The sequence below is a fragment of the Vulpes vulpes genome, chromosome 13 (genome assembly GCF_048418805.1).
Source record: "Vulpes vulpes isolate BD-2025 chromosome 13, VulVul3, whole genome shotgun sequence".
NCBI classification, from domain to species: Eukaryota; Metazoa; Chordata; class Mammalia; order Carnivora; family Canidae; genus Vulpes; species Vulpes vulpes.
This window is the reverse complement of record NC_132792.1, coordinates 50,497,378-50,517,508: the sequence shown is the minus strand read 5'-3', so window position 1 is coordinate 50,517,508 and position 20,131 is coordinate 50,497,378. Positions and strand designations below refer to the sequence as shown.

Here is a 20,131-nt window from a genome sequence, read left to right as displayed (position 1 = left end):
AAGCAATACTAATACACTAGTATGTTCTTTTCTTCTATACTATAACAAAATTTGTTGAGTACTTAATAAATATGGTCTATGCCTATATGGTCTGTGCACATGCGGAGCCACCATTTCCCCCCCAGTTTTACTGAGGTATAACTGACAATTAAAAATTGTATATATTTAAGGTGTACAAATTGATTTAAGTATACATTGTGAAATGTGAACTACAACTAAGCTAATTAGCATATCACCCCACAGTTATCACTTCTAATATATTTTAACTTAAATTCAATTAGCCAACATATATTGGTCTTAGATGTAGTGTCAACAATTTATCAGTTGCATATAGCATCCATTGCTCATCACATCACGTGCCCTCCTTAATGCCCATCACCCAATAACCCTAACCCCCACTCATTTTCCTTCCAGCAACCCTGAGCTTGTTTCCTAAAGTTAAGAGTCTCATGGTTTTCCTCCCTCTGGATCTCTTCCCAATTCAGTTTTCCCTCCCTTCTCCTATGATCCTCTGGGCTGTTTCCTATATTCTACATACAAGTGAAACTATGTAATTGTCTATTTCTCATTTACTTATTTCACTCAGCATAATACCCTCTAGTTCCATCCACATCAATGCAAATGGTAAGCATCCTTTCTGATGGCTGAGTAATATTCCATTGTCTATATATACCACATCTTCTTTATCCATTCATCTGTTGATGGGTATCTTGGCTCTTTCCACAGTTTGGCTATTGTGGACATTGCTACTATGAACATGGGGTGCAGGTGCCCCTTTGGACCACTACCTTTGCATCTTTGGAGAAAATACCTAGTAGTGTAGTTGCTGGGTTGCAGGGTAGCTCTATGCTTAACTTCTTTAGGAATCTCCAGTTTTTCAGAGTGGTTGCACCAGCTTGCATTTCCATCAGTAGTGTAAGAGGATTCCCGTTTCTCCACATCCTGTTTGTTGTTTCCTGTCTTGTTAATTTTAGCCATTCTGACTGTTGTGAGGCGGTATCTCATTGTGGTTTTGATTTGTATTTCCCGGATACCAAGAGATGTGGAGCATTTTTTCATATGTCTCTTGGCCATTTTTAAGTCTTTGGAGAAATGTCTGTTCATATCTTCTGTCCATTTCTTGATTGGATTGGTTTTGGGGTGTTGAATTTGGTAAGTTCTTTATGGATCTTGGATACTAGCCTTTTATCTGATATGTCATTTTCAAATATCTTCTCCTATTCTGTAAGTTGCCTTTTAGTTTTGCTGTTTCCTTTGTTGTGCAGAAGCTTTCTATCTTGATGAAGTCCCAATAGTTCATTTTTGCTTGTTTTGCTTGCCTTTGGAGATGTGTCTAGCAAGAAGTTGCTGCAGCCGAGGTTGAAGAGGTTGCTGCCTGTGTTCTCCTCTAGGATTTCGATGTATTCCTGTCTCATGTTTAGGTCTTCCATCCATTTTGGGTTTATCTTTGTGTATGGTGTGAGGAAATGGTTCCGTTTCATTCTTCTATACAGGGCTATCCAATTTTCCCAACACCATTTATTGAAGAAACTGTCCTTTTCCCTTTAGGTATTTATTTCTATTTTGTTGAAGATTAGTTGACCACAGAGTTGAGGGTCCATTTCTGGGTTCTCTATTGATTTGTGTGTGTTTTGGTGCTAGTACCACACTGTCTTGATGACTATAACTTTGTAATATACCTTGAATTGTGACAATCCTGGCATTGTGATGACACCAGCTGTGGTATTCTTTTTCAATATTCCTTTGGCTATTCAGGGTCTTTTGTGGTTCCATACAAATTTTAGGATTATTTATTCCAGCTCTGTGAAAGATGTAGATGGCATTTTGATAGGGATTGCATTGAATGTGTAGTTTGCTCTAGGTAGCATAGACATTTTAATTATATTTTTTCTTTAATCCATGAGCATGGAATGTTTTCCCATTTCTGTGTCTTCCTCACTTTTTAAATAAATGTTTTATAGCTTTTATAGTACAGATCCTTTATCTCATTAGTCAGGTTTATTCTCTTAGGTATCTTATGGTTTTTGGTGCAATTCTAAGTGGGTTCGATTCCTTAATTTCTCTTTGTCTCATTGCTAGTGTATAGAAATGCAACTGATTTCTGTGCATTGGTTTTATACTCTGCCATGTTGCTGAACTCCTGTATGAGTTCTAGCAATTCTGGGGTGGAATCTTTTGGGCTTTCCACATAAAGTTATCATGTCATCCGTAGAGTAAGAGTTTGACTTCTTTGCCAATTTATCGTTATTTCTTTTTGTTGTCTGATTGCTGAGGCTAAAACATTTCTAATATTTTTAAAGTATATTGTACACACAGGGCTGTCATATGTCCTATTTTAATTTTCATAATAATCATGTGAGTTGAAGACAGGCATTACATTTCCATTTTACAAATGATACCAAAGTTTAGAGAGTTAAAATGACACATACAATGTTGTAAGTGGTAGAGCAAGACCTTAATTAATTCTGTCTTCTGAGTGAAAATATGTGTCTTTTTCTACCTTTAAATTCTTTTCTCTTATATTTGGTTCATTTGGATCCTTTCCCCTTGCCACCGTCACTTCCCTTTGACCACATCCAACTTGTCTCTATCCTTTAACTAAGGGCTCTAGAATACTGCAGTTGGTCTAATGGCACAGTGAAGAATAGGACCACCACACATTCTTTTGGTTTAGATATTATACTTCTATCCATTCATTATTAGAGAACCAACTATTAGGCAAAAATAAGTCAAGGGAAATAAACTGTCCTTGGAATCGAGAGGTCAGAAGTCTGGATGAAACCCTGAGGAAAAGCCTTTAAGATTGATACGGAAGATGTACAGAAATTTATAGAAGGGTCTTTTTTTCTTTGTAATGCTTTCAGTGTATGATAACCCGATGTGAGACATTTTTTTCTTACAGGCTTATACCCTGATTTCCTCATCCTTTAGTAACATTTTTTACATTCACAAATTAATTATTGAAATGCTGCTGCAAGCAAAGAAAAAGTAGGTAAGGGAATATATATATATCTCTTTTTATACTTGTTTTAGAATTGAAATTTAGCCCAAGATCAACAGTGATATTGACAATGTAACGAGCTGTAGGAATCTTTTTTGGAGTGGCTATTCTATTTCATTCTCCTTCCCTAAACATCTTTATGATCTATATTACCTCCCCATGACTTACTTATTTTATAACTGGAAGTTTGTAGCTCTTAATGCCCTCCACCTAAAATATAGCATAGGGAATATAGTCAGTAACACTGCAATAACTTTGTAGTAACAAACGGTAACTAGATTTTTTTGTGGGAATCATTTCATATTGTATAAATACTGAATCACTATGATGTACGCTTGAAACTACTGGGATGTTATATATTAATGTATATCTCAGCAAAAAGAGAAAAATCTTTATGATCTATATAGCTCTCTAGCGCTCTGCTCAAACAAAATCCAATCCAATGGATTCCCCAGAGTTTTTTCCAATATAGTTCAAGGTCATATTCCATGCCCTACCTAATTTGTAACATAAGAATGAAATTTAAAACTAGCTATACAACTCTGATTTATAAGACACTTTTTCAGTGGTTCACTACATTTCTTTGGTTTCAACAGGGCTCAGGTGGTAGAGGAAGAGAGTTCATATGCTCAAACTCTATTCCATAGGACAGGGACACACAAGAATCTATGGGAGATGGTAGTGTTTGAGAAAACAATTTCTTTTTCAGACATTCTGGTACCTTTTTTTTTTTTCCTAGAAAAGAAAACTCTTACTCTTGCTTGAGAATCACTGACTAGAGAACTTTATTTAGATTTGATAAATATATTTGACTGCCTATATGTGACATGGTTCTGCTCAGTGATTTCCTACATATTATCAATGTATAATTTATAAAAAAATCAAGTGAATTCAAATAAAGTATAAATACCAAAGAGTCTATATTATTATATGGTCTATAAGTTCAACAGAAGTCAATTTTTAAGAAACAGGTCTTATTCTTTATTCCTCCTTGTTCACTGACAGGTTCAATCAGCCCCCCTAGTCTCTCTGTCATATTCAATCTTTAATACTTTTGTCTCCCATTTGGCTATAATAAAGGTAAGAAAAGCATTGGGATAAAAGAGAAACCTAATTCCAACAATCTGGAATTTAAAGGTAAAGAAAGACTTTGTATCTTTGTATTCCCTTTATTACCTAGAGTAGCTTTTTAGTGTGTTTTGGAAAACTCTATTTTAAAATTGAGATTAGTTGTTGACTTAGCTTGCCCAAAGATAAGATCACAGATAGTATTCCTCAGTATTTTTTTTATTATCAGAGCAACTATAACTTTATCTCTTCCTGATTCTCTGAAAAAGTTTTCTTTCAGAGTTTTACTGTATTTTCAAACTTCTTAAAGAACTGTTTCATCTGGTGAACTTTCACCTTCCACTTACTATATTTTACCCTTTTTCTTTCATAGGTACTTATTTGTTTACATTTCTCATTTTTTTTAAACTCGCAATTTAATAGGGTTTTTATATATGTTCTTCATCTTGAAATGTATGTTTTAATAGGAAAAACCCTTAAAACTAATGCTTACAATGCATTAAAAGATCAATCAAGAACTAAGTAAAAAGTGTACTAAAAATACTAGATACCAATTCTGTTAAGATCAAATTAAGCACAAAAAGGTTACTGCATGAAAATATTCCTCAAGGATTTCAGAGAGAAATGTTATGTCAGTTAATATTTCCCTTCACTATTCTCTATAAGGTAAAAGAAAATAACAGAAAATTTACATTAAACACAACTTGGAGCATAAGGACTCAGGGATCATGACTGGGGACAGTGAGGGTCACACTGGAGATGGGTTGGCTGGTTGTGAGACTGAAGGGGTCACACGGAGATTCCTGTGGTGGAATATGGGGGTAGTGGGGGCCCAGTTTAGACCTTGACTATCTCTTGCCTAATAACTAGCCCACTTATGTTCCTATGTTCAATTTCTTTCAAATCCAAAGTACTTAAAAACCAAACGTTTTATGTCAAACCAGGCTTAAAATCCATCTACACCACCTCCAGCAAGAGAGAACAAAGCCAAGATCTTTTGGCTTAAAACACCTGCCTACATTCCAGTTTTAATGGTCTTTCCTAACTTACACTTCAAAAACAGTACATCTTCATGTCTATTTCATGGCTCTATGCCTTTACTTATGCTTGCTGCTATTATCTTGGCTAATTCATATTTTTATGAATTTTTATCTGGCTAATTCTTTTATCTGGATAATTCATATTTATTCTTCATGACTTAGCTCATCTACTATCTCATGAGGTTTTCTGACTAGAGCTCCTTATTTTTTTAAAGAGAGAGAGAGAGCGTATGTGCATGTGTGTGCGAGGTAGCAGGTATGTGAGCGAGCAGGTGCATGAATGGGTGTGTGAACCAGTGGGAAGGGGCACAGGGAGAGAGAATCTCAAGCGCTCAACACTCAGTGCAGAGCCCCATGTGGGGCTTGATCTCACAATCCTGAGATCATGACCTGAGCCAAAATCAAGAGTTGATCTCTTAACTGAGACACCTAGGCATCTCTAGGTTCAATATTCTTTTATTTTTTTTAAAAGATTTTCTTTATTTAATTACGAGAAACACACAGAGAGAGGCAGAGACATAGGCAGAGGGAGAAGCGATGTGGGACTCGATCCCGGATCCTGGGATCATGCCCTGAACCAGAGGCAGATGCTCAGCCGCTGAGCCACCCAGGCATCCCTAAGTTCAAAATTCTTATACATATTACCATACCACCTTGAGGAGATCCCTGTCACAGGACTTATTACACTGTATTATTAGTATTGTCTGTTTACCAAACCAAGTATTATTTATCAAGTATTGTCTGCTTCACTAAACGGCAGTTGTTGTTTCTGGACTGTACAGACTATTCAAACCAATTAACACATTACAGAAAAAGTATTCCACAAATAATGATCTTATTAGAAAAAAATTTAATGCAACTGTTAAGAGCAAATTTCTATCTAATGCTGTAAATAAACACTATCCTACAATTCTCAAATTTGGGATGGATTTTAGGTTTTAACAGATACTTCTACTTTTACAAGAAGGTAAACTTTGGATAGCAATAAGTAAGACCGAAAGTCTTAAGAGTTAAAAGGTCAAAATCTGGTCATTTCTGATGGTGTGACTTTAAGAATCTTGAGGAAGAATGAAAAGGATCAGATATGAGAAATTTAGAGTTGAAAGGAAGTTTTAGAGACTACTTAGCCCACTTAACTCATTTTCCAACTGAAGACATTGATTTAAATCAGGTAAGTCTATAATTATTTCACTACTAAGCCCAAGAAACCAAATTTTGTATAAGGTCTCTGAGACCCAGTTTAATTAGGTAAGAGTTTTAGATACATCCAAATACAAAATATTACATTTTATTTCATTTTAAAAACCTGTCCATAATTGGATGTCTACCAAACTAACAGTGGTGAAAAATCACTTGACCTACCTCAGCAATAATGTTGGTTCTCAGGAGCTGGCATTATATAAACAACTGCATATAGAACCGAATTCTTTAATTTTGTAAAAATACCAAGACTAACCCATCTTCTCTTGATAGTATCTTTATGTATAAAATCAACTTAGATACATTAAAAAAATTTCCTAGGAGAACATAGTTAAGGTTGAAAACGCATAAAAAACAGTTTAAATAAGTATTCTTGTTCAAGAATTATGGAATTACTGGAATTTTACAACTAGAAGAGACTTAAGAAGTCATCTAATCCAATATGTCTCATTTAATAATTTCCCCTTCAATACCACTGATGGTTATCTAGCCTTTTCAAATACTTAAGGTAAAGAGAAACTTACTTTCTCAAAAGGCAGAGTATTTTTATATTAGATAGCCTGAAAAGATATGTACCTCTTTCTTACCTGAACTGATAGGGCCTTCTCATTTCTCACTATTACTCCTAGTTTTACATGTTAGTCTTACTATTAAAAATGAGGTTCTTAGATCAGCAGTATGAGCATCACCTAGAAACCTTTTAAAAATTCAGAATCTTCACTCCAGATCTGCTGATTCAGGGCTTGCACTCTAACAATACATACTACAGTTGGAGAAGCACTGTTTTAAAGCTAAGTACCAGGGATCCCTGGGTGGCGCAGCGGTTTAGCGCCTGCCTTTGGCCCAGGGCACGATCCTGGAGACCCGGGATCGAATCCCATGTCGGGCTCCTGGTGCATGGAGCCTGCTTCTCCCTCTGCCTATGTCTCTGCCTCTCTCTCTGTGACTATCATAAATAAATAAACATTAAAAAAAAAATAAAGCTAAGTACCATTTGATTAATCTTTCAAATATGTGAAGACAGCATTTTATCCTCTAAGTACTTTTGCATTTTAAAGAGTAAATATTATTTTTCCAATTGCTTCTTCATGTAAACACATATTTTTTTAAATTTTTAAATTTAAATTTTTAAAAAATATTCATTTATTCATGAGACACACACAGAGAGAAGCAGAGACACAGGCAGAGGGAGAAACAGGCTCCATGCAGGGAGCCCAATGTGGGACTCGATCCCTAAGACTCCAGCATCACGCCTTGAGCCGGAAGGCAGATACTTAACTGCTGAGCCACCCAGGCGACTCTACTTTTTTTTTAATATGAACTGCTGTTAATGCAAATCCATCCTGAACTTTTTTTCAAACACGTATAGAATATAAAACTTGAATTTTGACACTAAAGTTCTTATAGATGGATAGTAATAGGAAAAAAGTTATATAATTTAACCCCTCTACTTTTAAGAATTAAAAAGGAGAAAAAAATTTGGTAAATCAGTATATTTGTGTAGTGCTTCTGAAAATAGAGAATAGTGAAATATTTGCTGTGATTAAATGATGCAACAATTTCAAAATATCATAAGATAGTATAAATCAGTAAACTGTATAATTTATATGTAAGTCATAAAATTTATTAACTGTAACTATATAGTAAGGAAGTATAACCAAATTGTGCAATGTAAGACTTTTCCCTTCTGTCCATCTTTAGATATCCTTCACCTTGACAAACAGCCACATGCTGCTGGCACAGGACCCATGCCTTCTTATTTGTGCATTTCGATATAATACTCCTTCTCACTTGTAAGGTCCTTCACCTTCTCCTTCTTGGTCCAAATATCGTTAGTTCTTTAAAATCCAGCTCAAACGTCACCCTCTAGGAAGCCTCTTCCAATTCTAGTCAAAAGTTCTCTCCCTCTTCCTCCTCTGAAAAAGACCTAGCTCTACTCATGATAGGTTTTCTTTGGGTGACTCTTCCTCCTATTCCATTTTTTTGAATAAAGGATCAGTATGTAATGCACCTTCTTGTATTATACTATCTTATATATATTAAGACCTAAATATTTATGGAACAGACAAAATAATAAATCCTCTGACTTATTGAAATCTTAAAAATATTGACTTTTCAATTTGTTTATTTATTCTGTATTTTCTAAATGCTTCTGAAAATAATATCTTAAAACTTTCAGACCAATAATCCTCAGTATCCTTTCAGTTCTTACTTTCTTCTACTTCTGCTTTGCTACAGTTAGAGAGATTATAATATTAAAAGCTGCCAATTGTGTAATGGCAAGCTCTTAGCCAACATGAATGTTAAGAAGTAACTGCGTTGTGAAGTGTTAAGGATAGTAAAAAAAGGAAAGTGAAAGGATTATAATTATAAATCTATAACGAATTAATATCAAATAGTTACTTAGCCATGTAAAGATAGTAATTTTTCTTTGTTGTCATTACCCATAATCTTAATTTAGCCTTCAAAGTTCTAAAATCCTACTTCCTACTTCCAGTATTGCTTGATCACTGAGAAAAGGACCAATCTTTCCCTTCTCTGAGTTCCCGCTACTTTTACAATCTTTATCACACCAAGTAGCATTTCATAAACTCCCTTATTTTGTTCATATGAAAGCCTAATGTGATTGGAATTTAAACTATAAAGGAAGGGATAGGATGGTGAGGGTTGTGTCAAGGACATCTCCCAGGTTCTTGGTAAATGATGCTGCTAAACATTAGGAAAAGTCTAGAGAGTAGCTTTTACCTGGGTTTGATGTCAGTTTGAGATATCTGAAGGAGATATCAAGGAGGCAATTGCATATATGACTATAGAATTGAGAGAAGGGGTCTAGCTTATAGTTCCTTTCATAGAGGTTAATGAGGGGGGATGGGCAGAGAACTCAAGTAGCAGCCATCAAGCATGGGCAACACACATTAAGAAAAAAGGTGTATATATATAGCATGTGTGTTATATATAACATGAGATAATATACACATTAAAAAAAGACTGAGAAAAAAGGGGAGAAAAAATAAGACAAGTCGGTTGCCTTGTTTTCCATCCTTAGGTGAAAAACTACTAAACACAGTTATAGATACAAGTAGTTATGCAACATGCTATTGCTGCCTTGTAAATGTTCTCTACTTATATCAAAATAGTTCTAATTCACCTGATAAAGTAAATTCTAAAATAAGATACCTGGCTGATATTAAATCATAACGCAATCTTCTTATATTTTCAGAATATAAGCAGAATAACATACAGATCCTTTCTCCCGCTCTTTAATGCTTCTTATTTTCACACTTTACCCTCTATATAAATTAACCCAACCTCACATTTTTGCATTACTTTGGAGAAATATAAGAATATTACCTTCAAAATTATACAGGGTTATATTAATAAAAAATTTAATATGTGGGACACTTTGTTTAAATGATTGTTAAAATACTAAATACTAAAATCAAGTTTACAGTTGGGTGGTTTGAGTATATGGTACACTGAATTTTTAACCTAAAAAAATTTTTTTTAAAGACTTTATTTATTGGGGGGGAGAGGCAGGGGGAGAAGGAGGAAAAGGGAGAGTTACAAGCAGACTCCCTGCTGAGCAGGGAGACAACACAGGGCTTGATCCTAAGATCTGGAGATCATGACCTGAGCTAAAGGCAGATGCTTAACCAACTGAGCCACCCAGGTGCCCCTAAAATTTCTTTTACATAGCAAAATTTTTATCTTTGCTCACTTTTATTTTATTATTATTTTTTTAATTTTTATTTATTTATGATAGTCAGAGAGAGAGAGAGGCAGAGACATAGGCAGAGGGAGAAGCAGGCTCCATGCACTGGGAGCCGACGTGGGATTCGATCCTGGGTCTCCAGGATTGCGCCCTGGGCCAAAGGCAGGCGCCAAACCGCTGCGCCACCCAGGGATCCCTCTTTGCTCACTTTAAAAAAAAAGTTAATACAAGTCAAATGCTGAGTAAAATTCTTATTGATAAAAAGCAAGGAAATTCCAAGTAGTGCCTTATTAGGACAAGAAATTATATTCCTACCCTATGTTTTTGTGCTTAAATAACTTTGGCCCTGTATTTGTTTTTTAAACAAGTTGTTTCAGTTTATTACATACCAGTTAGCAATGTCCTTGTGAGCCACTAAATTTTGAAGAAATGCTTGTAATCCTAGTTGTCTATCTTCTAAAAAGTCAGCATTGTAATTATCTTTGAACCAGCGTTTTGGTGGAAGTGCCAATCGAAAGCCTGGAAACATCTCTTTTAACTGAAAAAGAAGAAAAAAGAAAATATAATGTTCAACTATACCATATCAATCCTATAAAAAATATCCTGTTAACCACATGAACTTGTTGATGAAATAAGCTTAAAATAAAATAATTAAATTCAGCTAAGCTTTTTATACCTTGATTGTTTTACTTGTTGGTTTTTACCAGTTGTATATACATAGGAGTTACAGTGCTCCACATCCCTGTCAACACTTGGCATTCTCCATTCTTTTAATGTTAGCCATTCTGGTGGGTATGTAGTAGTATTTCACTGTGGCTTTAATATGCATTTCTCCATTGACAAATAATGTTAACTATTCTTTCGTGGGCTTTTTTGGATCTGCATATCTTTGGTGAATTATCTATTCAAATCTTCTAACTCCTCCACTTAAAAAATTTAAGTTATTTATCTTTTTATTATTAAGTTGCAAGAGTTCTTTAATATATTCTGGATATAACTCCTTTGCCAGTTATTCATATGACAAATATTTTCTCTCAGACTGTGGCCTGATGTTTACACACATTTTTTTTTATTCTTGCAAAGTAAAAGCAGGTCATGGGTAGAGTTCTTTCTGGTACCTAGAACACCGACATAGATACTTATTAATTTTAAATGCCCAATTTGGAATATCAAGGAGATATTTACTAATTTAGATTAAATTCCTACTAACATCTTTCTTTAAAAGCTTAAGAGTTATCTAAATCTCAGCTTGCTTAATATAAATATTACAGCAATATAAAGATGAATCTGGAGAGATGAATATAAAGATGAATCTAAACATTAAAATAATAGTTGAGCCCTGAAAAGAAATACAGCAAGTCATAAAGGATTAAATAAGTCATAAACTGTTAGAAATTAGTCTTTATAACAAATATTTTAACAATTTCATAAACAAATTAAGAATTCCACTTAAGTATCTGGTAACTACAGGAATTATTTTGAGCTTATTTAATTATTAAAAAAATCAATAGAAGTACAGAATTATACGTTTTTAATTCATCGATGTCATAATAAGAACTTAGGAACAGTAAATAAAATTCAACTTAATGGTGGAAATATGTTACCAACAATACTTTTAAGTATTTGGCACACTATAAAATAGCTTAGCATTTTATATTTTACCTTTCACTAAAATTGAGGTTTTCAGAATGGCAAAAACTTGTTGGCAGCCAGGCAACTGCAAAATCATATATAAATGGGGTTTCCTACCACTAAAGATTTTAAGAATATACTAACTTTAGAGTTTTGAGGGTAAAGGTGGAAAATGGGAGAGAACAGGACCAGTCAAGTTTCCTCTACTAAACACCTGTAAAAATTAGGGAGTAATTTCTCATCTAAGGTCATCTTAGCTTCTCAGAAACATCATAAACCACTTGTTTCTTTTTGAGAAACGCTCCTGGTTTCTAAAATACCACTATCCTTACCTGCCTCAATTGATTTCCCTCTAGCTCTGTGGACACATCTCAGCTCTTTCTCTATTACATTCTTAGTGCAATTTACTCAGTCAATTCTCTATTGGAAATTTAGGTTGGTTCTAATCTTTAACTATTAAAAACAGATTAAAACACAGACAATGAAAATTAATGAATTAAACACAGTGAAAGTATCCTTGGAGCTAAATATTGTCTCTGTCCATCATTTCTTATATTGGATAAATCCCAGAAATGTGATTATTGTGTCAAAATTATACACAACTTTAGGAAGGTATGTCCCCTAGGAAGATTCATATTTCCAACAATGGGTAATACCACTTAAATAAATACCACTTAAATGCCTGTTAACTTGATGAGAGAAAAATTGTTTATTTTCTTTTGAGTACTCATGATATCAAATGTTTTCCAAATTTATTGGCCATTTATATATCTTCTGTGGTTTGCCTTGTTCACATCATTTATAATATTTTCTACTTTGGGGTTTACTCTGTAATTTAGTTTTAAGAGTTTTTAATATATTGAGGGTTTTTATTATTATTATTCTGTTTCATATGTGCAGAAAGCAGAATTCTAGATAGCCCCATGATCTTTGTCCCTAGTGTTGCTTCTGTGATTTTGTTACATTACATAATAAAACAGATTATGAAGATGTAATTACGGTAACTTTTCAATTGGCCTTAAGATAGGGAGACTATCTGGGTGAACCTAATCTTATCATGAGCTTTCTTTCTGGCTGGTGGAAGAAGAGAAAAGTCAGAGAAATTCAAAGCACAAAAAGGACTTGACCTGCTATAACTGACTTTGAAGGTGGAGGGGCCATGTGCAAAGACTGGACAGTACTCTATAAACTAAGAACAATCTCTGGCTGACAACCAGCAAGGAAATGAAGACTTTCGTCTTACAACTACAAGAAATTAAACTCTGCCAACAATCTGAATGAGCCCGAAAGCCAATACTTTCTCAGAGCCTCTGGAGAAGAGCCCAGTTTAGTCAACAGTTTGATTTTGACCTTGTCTGACCCTACATGGCACACCTAGCTGAGTCCACCTAAATCATGATAGTAAACAGGTACATTTCAGGTCATAGAGTTTGTAGTAATTTGTTAAAAAACCATAAAAAACTAATACAAGATGTTAGAATTTTTTTTTTGTTCATTCTCTTATATGATTTAGGAGATCTTTATATATCTTTTTCTTTATTATTTTTAAAAGATACTTTTTTGAGAGATAGCAAATGCTATCTTTAGAGAGATCAGAGGGAGATTGAGAAGCAGACTTGCTGCTGAGAGGAGAGCCTGATGGGGGGGCTCAATCCCAGGACCCTGAGATCATGACCTGAGCAGAAGGCAGACACCTAACGGACTGAACCACCCATGTGTACCCCCCTTTTTGTTCCCTGACGATTTTATTTGAGAGAGAGTGAAGGTGAGAGAGATCATAGCGGGAGAGGGAGAAATATAGATCTTTTTCAAATTCATGATTATATAATCATTTGTATTTCTGTTAGCAATTTTAAGGTTTTCACATTTTTATACTAAAAATAATTTTTTTATTTCCAAAAAAGGAAGTTATGTATAGAGATGGTCCTTTAGGCTATTAAAATGAAATCATTAATTTTCTTAGGAACTAGCAAAATTTGACTTCACTCAAATAACTAACAAGGAGGAAAACCCACAGATATTTAACAGTAGAACTGTCAGGAATAGATAATAATTCAAAACCAGAAAGTCTATTTTAGATTTACTGAAGTACTTACTTTATCATTAAGTCTAGAGAAATCAGTGTATCTTCTGAAAACTACCCAACTTTCTTCTGGAGTTTTCTTTACTAGTATTTTATATACCTATGTAGAGAGAGAGAGAGAGAGCAAGAGAGGGAGAGATAGAGGGAGGTGAAAAAAAAAGTATATAAAGATATTTAAAACCTCAAAGCAAACCAAATATTTTTAAAATTTTTACTTGACGACCCAGGTCATAACAATTAGTATGCAAAAAATATCAGAAATCATTTGGATCAGCAAATATACAAATAATCAATGTAGGCACCAAAAGCAAGATTTATTTAAGAAACATGCCTGACAAATTAAAGACAAAATGCTTTTTTGGCACACACTATTAATAAATGAACTCATCAGTTCCAAAATATATTTTATGCTAAAATATTAAAAAATTGATGACTCAACCATGCTTGAAAAAGCTGTGAAAAAATTGCCACTCTTGTCCTATACAAACAATTTAATTTCTAAATTCGGTAACTATTATACAGAGTTTTCAAATAAATTTGATGTTGTTTTAATCTTTAAGGATGAAATGCAGCTAAAAATATTCATATTAAAGTTTACACTTCAATAATTACGCACAATTACCTAGGCTTTAAATAAAAAAACTTGGTTGAAGCATGTATTTTAAAAAGCATATAATAAGAAAACTAGATTTCATTTTTCAAAAGTATAATTTTAGAGTTTATTATGAGGAAGTACTATTTATAACAGAGAGTCAGAGAAACATCTCCTGGTAGTTTTGGTACAGTATTTCAGGCTAAACTAAAAACACAGCACATATGAAATACTCAATAACTATTTGTTGAACAAGTGAAGCTCTCTTAAAAATGAGTAACTTTTTTTCCTTGAAGATAGCTGCAATCTGGCCACACGTGGCTACTGAACACTTGAAATGTGACAAGTCCCAACTGACAAGTGCTGTGAGTGTAAAATACACACCACATTTCAAAGACTTAGAATGAAAAAAAAAAAGATGTATAACACTTCATTAAAATGGTTTTGAATTAAATAAAATATATTATTAAATATAATTTCATCTGCTTCCTTCACTTTTTAAAACACAGCTACTAGGAAATTTTAAATTAAAAAATATGACTCACTTCTGTGGCTCACCTAGTCTTACTGGACGCTGTAGAGAAGACTCATTATTTAAGGACTAGATTATTCTTACCATATGATGTTTCTCCCTTACTTCTCTTTCAGCTTTTAAGGGGGAGAATCAGTAGAGGTTAAGGATGAATCCTTTAGCTTTGAAGTAAAAACAAATCATTTATCTTTGTAACATATAAAGATGAGGAAGATTATTTGGATACCTTTTAAAGTCTGCAGAAAGTCCCTAAGATACTTGCAAAGAGAATACTAATGAAACATTCTTTTTAGGAGTTCCTAATTGGAACAAACTTCAAAACTTTTGAGTATGAATAACTGATACAACGATAAAAGCCAACTTCATATAATAATAAGGTTTATCTACAAATAACTCATATTTGATTTTATTTTCCTATTTTAAAAAATGAATCCTCCCAAGTTTTTCTCCACAGTGGCCCCTGAGCAATCCTACTTCTCTAGGAAAGATAAAGTACAGATTTTTGTGTTTTATCTTCTTCTTTAGAGAGCTTTCCTATGCTTCTACTTGTATAAGTAGTGCCTTCAATGAAAACTTTAAAGACACTACTGATTATTCCCTCTTCTATGTTCTAACAGCAGCTATGGTTTCTGCACTTTACTGGAACCTCAGTATACACTACTTTGTTCTTTTTTATATAGTCCTTATTTTAGAACTTTTCAGTAAACTTTGAGAACATCTTTGATTTCTCTTTATCCCACATCTCAAGGTTCTACCTTCAAAATATATCCAGAATCTGATCACTTAAGACTTCTTCCACCATCCTGTCCATGCCACTACCATGTCTTCTGTAGATTACTCCAAGAACCTAATATCTCCTGTTTCCATTCTTCCTCCACAAAACCTAGTCTTAACTCAGTAGCCAGATGAGCCCTTAAACATTAAGTCAGATCACATGACAGATCATCTTTTAAAACCTTTTCAAAGATTTCCATCTTGCGCAGAGTAAAATCTAATGGCCTTACAATGGCCTACATGCTTTACTTGACCTGTGGATCACACTCCTTATCTTTACCTGTTATTTCAGTTCCTACATCTCTCCTCATGGCTTCTTCTGTCAGCCACAAGGGCCTCTGTAGTTGTCTCACTTGTCAGGAAGGTGAGATATTCTCATAGCTACCTCTTAGCCCTAATGTCTTTTCTGTGAGACCATGACTGACAATGTTATTTACGTTGCAACTCCAATTGTGGAGAAAATATCCCCCTTCACTCTTTTATTTCTCTTTATAGCAGTTAGCACGATATGACATATCAACATTTTAAGGAGTTTATTTATCATTCATTCATTCATTCATTCGAGTAGCTGTACCACTATTACTTGGAAGAGTGCATGACAAAACAGGTACCCTCAAAATGAATTAATGAATAAATGAATAGAAATCATTTCATACCTGTTATTTACTTCTTCCTCTACAGTGTTTTTAAAGACTTCATGTATTGCTGCCTTAAATTTACCTATGAATTTGTATTTTCACACACATCACTTCAGTGAATATTCATCTTGCATAAGTTAGGTCAATGTAAGAAAATGTGCCACCAGTTTATTATAATTTTCAAAAAGTCAGATCCAGGGCAGCCCTGGTGGCTCAGCGGTTTAGCACCGCCTCAGCCCAGGGTGTGATCCTGGAGACCCGGGATCGAGTCCCACGTCAGGCTCCCTGCATGGAGCCTGCTTCTCCCTCTGCCTGTGTCTCTGCGTCTCTTGCGTCTCTCTCTCTATGTCTCTCATGAATAAATAAGTAAAATCTTAAAAAAAAAAAAAAAGTTTAAAAAAAATTAAGGTTCTGGCAAATTTCCCATCACATCATCAGTCTTACAATAATTTGACTCTAAAGACTGTCTCTCTTCATAAATTATTTCAATATTGACATAATGCAAAAATCCTCAAATTGCATTCAACAACATATTACAAGGATCATTCACCATAATCAAGTGAGATTTACGGTTCAGCAATGGTTCAAGAATGGTTCAACATCTGCAAATCAGCAAATCAATCAACATGATATACTACATCAACAACACAAAGGATAAAAGTCATATGATCACTTCAATAGATGCAGAAAAAGCTATATGATAAAATTCAAGATCTATTCATGATAAAAATTCTCAACAAAATAGATTAAAAAAAATACCTCAATATAATATAGGCCATATCTGAAAAACTCACCTAACATTATACTCAATGGTGAAAAACTGAGAGATTTTCTTCTAAGATCAGAACAAGACAAGAATATCTACTCCTGTCACTTTAATTCACCATAGTACTGGAAGTCCTAGCCACAGCAATTGGACAAGAAAAAGAAACAAAAGTCATCCATAATGGTAAGGAAGAAGCTAAACTGTCACTATATGCAGATGACACGATATGGTATGCAGAAAACCTTAAAGATTCCACCAAAATTACTACTAGAAGTAATAGATAAATCCTGTAAAGTGGCAGGATACAAAATTAATACACAGAAACTGGTTGTGATTTTTTTTTTTGGTTGTGTTTTTATGCACTAGTAATAAAGTAGTAGAAAGAGAAATTAAGAAAACAATTCTATTTATAATTGTGCCAACAGAATAAAATAACTGGGAATAAACTTAACAAGGAAGTAAAAGGCTTGTACTCTGAAAAATATAAAACACTGATGAAAGAAATTGAAGACAACACAAGTAAATGGAAAGATATGATCACAGATTAGAAGAACGGTGTTAAAATGTCCTTACTACCCAAAGAAATCTAGAGATTCAATGCAATCCCTTTCAAAAATACCAGTAACATTTTCCAAAGAACTAAACCAAATATAAAATTTGTTTGGAACCACAAAAGACCCTCCCTGTATGGCTAAAGCACTTCTGAGAAAGAACAAAGCTGCAGGTATCACAATTCCAGATTTCCACATATACTACAAAGCTGTACTAATCAAAACAAATGGTACTGGCACAAAAATAGACACATAAATCAATGGAACAGAGTAGAGAGCTGAGAAATAAACCCATGCTTACATAGTCAATTAATCTATGACAAAGGAGGCAAGAATATACCATGGGAAAAAGATCTCTTCAATAAATGGTGCTGGGGAAACTGGACAGCAATATTTAAAAGAATGAAACTGTATCATTTTCTAACACCTTACACAAAAATTAACTCAAAATGGATTAAAGACCTAAATGTGAGACCTGAAACCATAAAACACACACACACACGCAATAATTTTTCTGATATTAGCCTTAGCAATTTTTCTAGATATGCCTCCTGAGGCTAGGGAAATAAAAGCTAAAATAAACTACTGGGACTACATAAAAATAAAAAGCTTTTGCAAAGCAAAGGAAATCATCAAACTAAAAGGCAACCTACTGAATGTGAGAATATATTTGCAAATGATCTGATAAGACATTAATAACCAAAATGTATAAAGAACTTACATAGCTCCACACCAAGAAAACCCACAAATTAAAAATGGGCAGGGGACCTGAATAGACATTTTTCCAAAGACATACAGATGGCAAAGGGACACATAAGATGTTTAACATCACTAACCAGAATGAAATGAAAACCAGAATGAGATATCACCTTATATCTGTCAGAGTGGCTAAAATAAAAAAGGTAAGAAATACGTGTTACTAAAGATGTAGAAAAAAGGAACCCCTATACACTGTGAGTGGGAATGTAAATTGGTACAGCCACTGTGGAAAACAGTATGGAGTTTCTTAAAAAAAAAATAAAAATAGAATTATCATATGATTCAGTCATTCTACTACTGGGTATTTACCCAAAGAAAATAAAAACAGTAATTTAAAAAGATATTTGCACCCGTAGGTCTACTGACGCATTATTTACAATAGCCAGGATAAGGAATCAGCCTAAGTGTCCACTGATAGACGAATGGATAAAGAAGATCCACTTAGGAATATTGCAGTCACAAAAAATGGATTAGATCTTGCCATTTGCAACAACATGGATGAACCCAGAGGGTGTTATGCTAAGTGAAATAAGGCAGACTGAGAAAGACAAACAGCATATGATTTTACTTATACGAGGAATCTAAAAAACAAATAAGATAAACAAAAAGCAGAATCTGATCTGTAAGTACTGAGAACAAGCTGGCAGCTATTAGAGAAAAGGGGGTAGAGGAAAGTACAAAATGGGTGAAGGAGAGTGGGAGATACAGGTGTCCGGTTATGGATGAATAAGTCATGGGAAAAAAAGGTACAGCATAGGGAAAATAGTCAATGATACTGCAGTAGTATTATGTGGTGACAAAGGGTAGCTACACTTATGGTGAGCATGGCATAAAGTATAGAAAATTAGAATCACTATGTTGTAATCTGAAACAAATATTGTGTCAACTACCCTCAGATTAAAAGCTTTTTAAAAATTAAACATTTCCCTAACAACAACAGCAACAAAAAATGATCTCAAAAACTTTTTTCCAGTGGTCCTTCTATACTATTACAGGCTTACAGCATGAAATGTTGAAGTAAATATGAAAAGTTTACATCAAGAAAACCCGAGAGGAAGAACAAACTATTTCAATTATAAGTGTAATTAGCAAGGTCTCTGGATACACAAATACACGTTAATATCTAAGACCAAAATATATAAATTAACAATGAACAAACAAAACAGAACAAGACATCAAGAACATCAAACAACATATCATATGGAGGGAAGAAAAAAGTATTTTGACCCTTGTCTCACAGGTCGGACAAAAAATCAATTCCAGATAGTTTACAGATCTAAATGTGAAAGGTCCAACAATGAAGGTTGTAGAAGAAAATACAGGTGGGCGTAGGCAAATTTTAAAAAGTGCTAACCACAAGAGAAAAAAACTGGACTATATTAAAACTATGAACTTTTATTTATCTAATGCATTAAGAAAGTGAAAAGGCAAGCCACAGAGACAAAACAGTTACAATGTATGCTTTAACAAAGAACTTTGGTCCAAAATGCATAGAAAACTATAAATCAATGTGGAAAAAACTTTCTCCAAAGAAAAATGAATAAAAGTCCTGAACAGACCTTTCACAAAAGAGAATGTCCAATGGCCGAATAAGTCTTCAATTACTCATTAAAAATGCAAAATAAGACCACATATGTGATATTACTCCACTCATCAGAATAGCTAAAGTAAAAGTGATGAAAAAATACCACATGTTGGGAAGGTGTGGAGTAACTGCAACTCTCATATTCTGCTTTTAGGAGTATAAACTAGTACAACCACTCAGGCACATTGTTTATCAGTA

The 20,131-nt window shown here is 34.0% G+C and overlaps 1 protein-coding gene across 4 annotated transcripts in view; it reads right to left on the bottom strand.

The window, feature by feature from the left end:
* The window catches only part of SNX16 (sorting nexin 16), a 39,109-nt gene that overhangs the window by 15,878 nt on the left and 3,100 nt on the right, over window positions 1-20,131 (bottom strand). For 3 of the 4 annotated variants that reach the window (XM_026012973.2, XM_026012979.2, XM_072734420.1), the window contains 2 exons: window positions 13,750-13,836; window positions 10,411-10,559 (listed from right to left, as the gene is read on the bottom strand). In XM_026012973.2, the coding sequence (XP_025868758.1) occupies window positions 10,411-10,559; window positions 13,750-13,836 (236 nt within the window). The remainder of the gene's footprint in view (window positions 1-10,410; window positions 10,560-13,749; window positions 13,837-20,131) is intronic. The other variant, XM_026012984.2, reaches the window with a different exon arrangement.